Source organism: Pollachius pollachius (assembly GCF_949987615.1).
Source record: "Pollachius pollachius genome assembly, chromosome: 10".
NCBI lineage: Eukaryota > Metazoa > Chordata > Actinopteri > Gadiformes > Gadidae > Pollachius > Pollachius pollachius.
Window position 1 is genome coordinate 4,155,598 of NC_136943.1, and position 7,500 is coordinate 4,163,097.

Consider the following 7,500-nt stretch of genomic DNA (forward strand, 5'->3'; position numbering starts at 1 on the left):
GGGGGGAGGGGGGAGAGGGTCAGAGCAGGGTGGGCGTCTAACTGTGTGACCGGACGTCAGGGCATTCCACTGTCACTTCTGCTTCAACATCAGAATGCATCATGGGAGTTTTGCATGTTGATATTCCACCATATTTACAGGACTCAGGAGTTGTAGTACAGTATAATCCTAAATAAATATAAATACACCATAACATGTTTTTTTAACTTTGCCTTCATTTTCTATCTATTTGACTATTTTTTTCTTTTACTTATCTATTATTTTATTTTATTGTATAACAATGTTTCTATGTGAAGCCCTTTGAGTCTGCCTTGTGTATGAAAAGTGCTAGGTAAATAAAGCTGCCTTGCCTTGCCTACGGAAAAGTTTGTTTTGCCACGTCTCACATGAAGACACTGTTGCAGTTTAAACACAAAAATGTCTCCCAACAAAGACAACAACCATTACTCCAATGTATGAACAAACATTCCAATGCACCTATGCTTCCAAAATGGCGGCGGTCATTGCGATGTGACGTCACAATGTACAAGCGCTATACTGATGGAGTCGACAGGCTGCAGGAGAAAGGTTCTTTGGTACCTGGACTGGAGAAGGCCACGAACAGTGCGCCGGTGGTGTACAGTGATCTGAGGAGGGACGGCGATGAGAAGGTTAATGACTCAAGTAATGAGTTCAATGTAACAGAGGCGGCCTAGAATAGAGCCTCCCACAATCATCAAGGAACGCTCTGAGTGTGGCAACACACACACACACACACACACACACTCATGCACTCACACACACTCACACACACGCACACACACACACACAAATAAAAACTCAGACAGACACACACATTGATGGAGTTTGCAGATGTAAACTATTTTGTCACCCCGTTATTTTTTTTATCAGGGCAGAAAAACATGGAACTGTTTTTTTGCAGGCTTAAGTTCTTTAAAGCCTTAAGCCTGCATTCATTATGTTTACCTTTCAATGCCAAGAGGCTTGTTCCTGACCTCCCTACATGCACGCCATCCTTCTCCTCTCTGTCTATTAGCATTCCTCTTTTAACTCCCCCTCCCCCTGCCCTGACCCTGGCAGACGTGACGGGGGCCAGACGCAAATGTTAGTGCAAGTTAAACCTAAGCTAGCGTTCATCTGGTTCCCAGGCTCCCCCCACATCTGGACATGATTCTGGCCCAGAGGGCTACAGAGGCAGGTTTAAGTCTTATAAAGAGTACCAAAGAAACAGACATGTGTTTGTCTGTCTGTGCATGCATCAAAACAATATTTTTTCACCTTATGTGTAAGATTGACATTTTAATGTTATTTCCAAATTGCTTGTTATGTCCCCTGGAGAAGGGGTGAATGCGGTTACATACAGTGTAACCATTTTAAAGTGCATCTTACTTCCGTAAACATGGTACATTTTCAAGTAATACTCCTAATTCATGTGAGTCATGCGAAAACAAAATTGTTTCCATATTATTCAATCTATTATTGTAATCCCTACGACCGAAAACTACCCGCTTGCTGTTTCCTCAGCCGGCCGATAGGAGGCGCTGGACCAGCAAACGGTCCTCGTTTTGGGTCACGTGACAAACAACCAATTCTGTCTTTGAGGTTGAAGATCATGTTGTCTAATCATATATTTCCCAAAAAGTTATCAAATGCCTCTTCTGGGAGTGTGTGTGGCTGATGACTGGTTAAAGCAGCCTAAACCTGGCCGAGTCTGGTTGGACTGGGGCTGGGGGAGACTGCACACCTGTTGTACATAGAGTAACCAGTGTGCACAGGTTAAACCAGGGGTCATCCGCACACACTCTGGAGATCTGGATGGCAGAAGAGAACCCTTGCCATGTTAATTATCAAACCATCTAGGTCAAGTAGCCTAGGTGGAGTGTGACACCCCCGTAGGTTCACTTAGGCTACGTTTACATGATGACGGTCTGAACAGAAGACGCAAAAGTGGCGTCTTCACTTTTTATTCCGCGTTTAGACAAGCGTTCTCGGGAGGAAATCTGCGTGCGTACGGTGACGCAAAAGTGTGTGGAATTCGATTCGGTATGCATGTCAGGCGGCTAGGTGGTGCTGTGATACACCATCACACAACACCGCCATGTCTAAGCGCATGCGTAGAATCTTCCTTCTCTTATCTGCGCCGCGAAAACCAAAACATAATTACAGATCCTTCTCTGTTCAGTAATATTATCTGTACATATCCTGTACATTTCGTGGAAATACTCCTGTAAGTTTATTAGAGCTGCCAGAGCATCTTGACGGTCCGACGCATGGAAATAATCCAACATGTTTGTTCATTTCCCTGTACTGGCGCTGTATGTGACGTAAACGCGTACGCGACGTGAGCAGACCTGAGCAGAGTTTTGCGTCTTGGCAGTGTAGACGGAAACGGTACGGCGGAGCGTATTTAAGTTTTCCACTCTGGAGGGTGCTTTCAGATTTTAACGTTTTTAAGCCCCAAAAACGCCGTCACCGTCTAAACGAAAGGCACTTCCGATCAAATATTTTGTCGTTTTTACCCGCAAGCGTCCTCGTGTAAACGGGGCCTTAGAATCAGTATATCTGCCTAACTCTCTGCATATGCAACGATTTTCTTTCTGTATTATCCCGTATCCATTTAATTTCTTTCAGGGGTAATCAAGCCATGATCCAATTATTTAAACTCACTGAAAAGAGTCCACAATGAATACTGTATTTTGTAACAATCATCCTGAGGGAAAAGATTGCTTTTGAAATCCTTAACCTAACGTAACCCTGCATATTTATCAACCTAATATCCTAATACAACCTAATATAATAAAAGTTGCTTTACATATAGCTGGCATATGTAAGTGAACTTACATATGCCGCCCCCGGTAGGTTGCTGCTGGTTAAGAACTGTCAACCCAAAACCCTGCTGTGATAAGAGGGTATCTAATGCATGACAATGAAACTGGTAATGAAACCAGTCATTCCCAGACTCACATGCCGAACAGCCGAGACACGGTGGTGCCGAAGTGGTCGAACAGGAAGCCGTTGGACAGCGTCAGGAAGTTGTTGACGAAGGCAGCGATGGTGAAGACCAGGGAGAGCTGCTGGTCCTGGCCGCTGCAGTCTGCACGGAGGGAAGGGGATCAGAGAACCATCACCTCAGAACTGAAGCCTCCTGAGGCCCTGAGAAATACTACATACCCATACATTTACATTTGTCACAAGAAAGTGAAACAATATATCACTTTCGGGACAGCAAGGACTTTCATAGAACCAAGTGCCGTGAACCAAGTACATTAAGTGCCGGGACGTACAACATACAATACGTAGGAGGGGTGGTACCAGGGGTCCAGCTGAAGTAATGGGGGGTGGTTTGACCAACAGCAACCCCCCTCCCCTTTACTTATATCTGAGTTTGATCCCATTCATACTATTAAGACAGTTTGCATTGACCCGGTTGGAATCGTTTTTGGTCAGGTTCCCCCAGCCTCACCTAGTTCCTGGGTTCCGTTGGCGGCGGTGCCGTTCATCCCCGTGCCGTTGACACATAGCGAGCTGAAGTAGCCCTCGCTCTTCAGGACCACCACCAGCGAGGCCCAGCCGAACACGGCCCCCGAGAAGCACAGGCACTCCACCATGCCGGTGACCAGCGTGAGCCAGCGACGCACGCCGCCTTTACCATCGCAACACAGCATGATCCACTACACACACACACACACACACACACACGGGCTCACACACACACGGGCTGACACACACACGGGCTGAGACACACACGGGAAGACACAGACACACACGGGCTGACACACACGCAGGTAGACACAGACACACTCAGGCAGACGCACACACACACAGGCTAACACACACACACACGGGCTAACACACACACAAGCAGACACAGACACACACACAAGCTGGCTAACACACACACACAGGAAGGCACACACACACACACACACAAGCTCCTATACTACACCCACTAACAATCAGTCCCACACACCAAGACACGTTTATTTACACACAGAGGGGGAGGGATGTCCTGGCTGGCTTCCTGGACCTAAGAGAACACACAAGAAAATAAGAGGAGTTGTGCTAAGCAATGTTGTAAGATTGTGAGAGTGTTACAAAGCCAGTGTAAAATACACTGGAATGCGACAGCCGGTATTTTGCAGCATTGTATCCAAGCTTGACTGTGGATGTTCAGAGTTCATATTTCATCACATTAAGAAACATCTGGACCGATGCTCGGTATTGGCAAAGTTCAGAGAATAGTTTGACGATTGAACAGATGTTCATTTTCGTCACAACATTATAGCAGTGACTAGCCTGGACGTCAATGTACATACATCATTCTGTTTTAATGAGTTTAAGAGAGAAGTCAGAGCATCTGGTCTTGTGTTCATAGAACCAATACTTGCACTTGGTTCTATGAACATCTTTACTGTACCGACAGCGATATATTGTTTCACTTCTTATGACAAATATACTTATTGTAACAAATGCACTTATTGTAAGTCGCTTTGGATAAAAGCGTCTGCTAAATGCCCTAAATGTAAATGTAAATGTAAATGGTCTTTTCCATTATAAGAAACAACTGAAATCATTGTGCTCTCGTAGACTAACCACAATCAAACGTCGCTTTGCCTTGTATTTACATCGCATAACAGCAACCTACACAGTTCAACCCATGAGAACAATCCCATTTTCCTACTCACAGTGCAGCAGCATATAGCATTCCCAAGCAACTCTCCCTCTAGCTCACACTTCCTCTCTCCTTCCCTCTTTTAGCTCTAACCATCGTCCTTATATAGACAAACCTCTCCCCCTTGTCCTCCCCTCGACCCGCCTCCGTCTCCGCCATCGCCCCGTAACACCAGAGAACGGCCCCCCCTCTTGGGGGCCTGGCTCGGATCAAAGTCAAACAAATCATCCCTTAGTGCTAAACTGACCCGAGCGCGGCAAGAACACCCATCAGCTGAACAGCCACGAGGTTGACGGCATCCAGGTGTGACGGCAAATGGAGGGTGCAACCCACTAACTGGGCTAGAGGGATGTTGTGTTCAGGGTTTACCACACATTGAAAGTTCAACATGTCACAATGAAAGTGTTCTCAATGAGGAAGTCAGGAGCATTTGTTGTAAGTTGTTGTTGTTTTCATTGTTTCTTTTGTATCTAATGATGATTTTCTCTGTATGATTTTAGATAGAAACAATTTACATATTTCAAGGGAAAATAATAAAAAAGGGAGACGCAACACACAAACTAACAGAGTGACAAGAGGGCAGCTTTTTCCACGTGTACAAAAAGCAAAGATTTCTGTATCAAGAAAAGAAACAGTTCTTTGTGAAGATGGGCTAGAGGGATGTTGTGGGCTGGTTTACCACACATTGAAAGTGCAACACGTCACAAAGAAAGCGTTAACGAAAGTTTACTTGAGGAAGTCACATATATGTGACTATGTATGGTGTACCCCAGTGTCTCCTGAACCTGGACAAGGATTGCTGCATTCAAGGCCTCAATTACAATTACGGCATTTAGCAGACGCTTTTATCCAAAGCGACTTACATCGGTTAATACACACATTGACACACCGACGGCAGAGTAAACCATGCAAGGCGACAGCCAGCTCGTCAGGAGCAGTTAGGGTTAAGTGACTTGCTCAGGGACACATCAACATTCAGCTAGGAGGAGCTGGGGATTCGAACAAGCGACCTTTCGGTTACAAGGCAACTGCTCTACCTCCTGAGCTAAGCCGACCCCCATCACAGCTTAGTCATTACAAAGAAAAGGTGTAACAAATCTGAGATATCACCATGAGAAGCAATTCAAGGTATTGGATGCCAAATGAATCAATAGTGTAAACGGTTGGAAAGTCTTTTTTTGAATATGCGTTTAGGAAAACTAACAGAACTTCAGAACTGATGGTTGAGTTAAGAATTTTTTATTGAGCATACTCCTGTATGTCTGCTGCTCATGAAGTGTACTGCCTGGACTTCCTATCAGATGCTTTACATCCAATCGCTATATTATCACGAGACCAGTCCTCACATGAGATCATATTTTCATACTTCCTTAAAACCAAAACTCACACACACTGCCACAAACATGATTGCAAAAAGAATCACCTTCTTGAATGTATACAGAAGTTTCTACAAATTTGATAATGATTGCATTAAGTCATTGAACACAACCATGGTGAGAGAGGGGACCGATGTCAGTGGATGAATGACCCCCCATGAGTTTCCCCCAGACCCCCTAAGGCCACTCCAGACTCTTCTCAAACAGGCCTTAACTTTTTAGATACATTTTTCATTTAATATAATTAATAAATAGTCTTTCCTTGTTGTCTGTTGTAATATTCCATTGTCCCGGTTGTTATTGTATTTATCTATTCACTTGTTATTAATGTTATAATTCAGTCCATAAGAAGCTGACTCAGGAGGTCGGTATATTTTGGTATTATTGCCCAAAATAAGAATGGAGCAAGAGATGGCGGTTACTTCATCCTGCTGCCCTGATGCCTCCAGGGCGGCCCTTCCTCTTTCCATCAGAGTTGCGTGACAGGAAGACCAGTCACAGAGACAGAGACACGTTGACCGGTTGTGTTTGTATGCCATGCACTCTGTGGGGGGTCTGGTCTTTTGTCTTTGATCCTGATCCCTGAGTCTGTACATAAAGTTGTATTGATTGATTGAGTGATTAATTGATTAATTGATACCGATAAAGAGAGGGAGTTGGGGTGTCGGGGGCAGTTTTTGTGTATGTGCATGTGTTTGTTTGTGTGGGTTAGAGGGGTTAGAGATTTAAAGATAGAAATTAGCGATAGAGATGTGTTATTTCCCTGTACTTGTACTATAATATGGGTAAAGGTACCAGTTTTGTAACCTCTCTGTCAAAAGAAAATAGTGTGTCATATTACACAGTAATATGAATAATTCTCTAGTCGAGTGTTGTAAACGTTGTGAAAAGATGTGTGTGGTGAGGCAGATACAGTATTTCTAAAACTATTTCATGAAATCTTTCTTTCAGCTTAAGCCACAGCTCGGATCTGACTGCCCTATGTTATATGTGAGTTATCTTCCAAAATAATCCAGCACTCTCTGTTCTCTTCCTCTCTCACTGCTCCAAGAGGTTTTTATTTGGCAGGGAGTCTCTTTCAGTGTCTTTCACTGCCAGCTATTTGATGTTGGGTTTATGTCTGGCAGAAACAAGTTAATCGGCTCATCAAATCTTTGCTCAGAGGTCTATTGTATACGTGAATAAATGTTGTTGTGTACATATGGCTCTATCTTGACCTTAATTTAGCAGGTTTGCCTGACATCTCAACAGCCTGGATGAAGGCAGAAGCTAAGCTACTGGTTGATGTGTGGCAGTAATAGTGTCTGAGGGAGAAAATAGTAATGTAATGTTACATACTGATAAAGATATATTAACCTTTTTATCATATTTTACCTATTGTGTTACGTATTGTCTCTTGCATGCACTTTGACCCAGTTTAACATTTAACTTAATCGTTTTTATGTCTTCTTA

At 43.9% G+C, this 7,500-nt stretch overlaps 1 protein-coding gene across 2 annotated transcripts in view; it reads right to left on the reverse strand.

The window, feature by feature from the left end:
* Positions 1–4,948, reverse strand: part of slc43a3b (solute carrier family 43 member 3b) — a 10,782-nt gene extending 5,834 nt beyond the window's left edge. The window contains exons 1-4 of one of the 2 annotated variants that reach the window (XM_079745460.1): positions 4,920–4,948; positions 3,464–4,027; positions 2,965–3,094; positions 580–626 (exon numbers count right to left, since the gene is read on the reverse strand). In XM_079745460.1, coding sequence (XP_079601586.1) covers positions 580–626; positions 2,965–3,094; positions 3,464–3,665 — 379 coding nt within the window. In that variant the 5' untranslated portion in view covers positions 3,666–4,027; positions 4,920–4,948. Of the gene's footprint in view, positions 1–579; positions 627–2,964; positions 3,095–3,463; positions 4,028–4,685; positions 4,740–4,919 lie in introns of those variants that run through there. The other variant, XM_079745459.1, reaches the window with a different exon arrangement.
* Between the last annotated feature and the right edge of the window lie 2,552 nt (positions 4,949–7,500).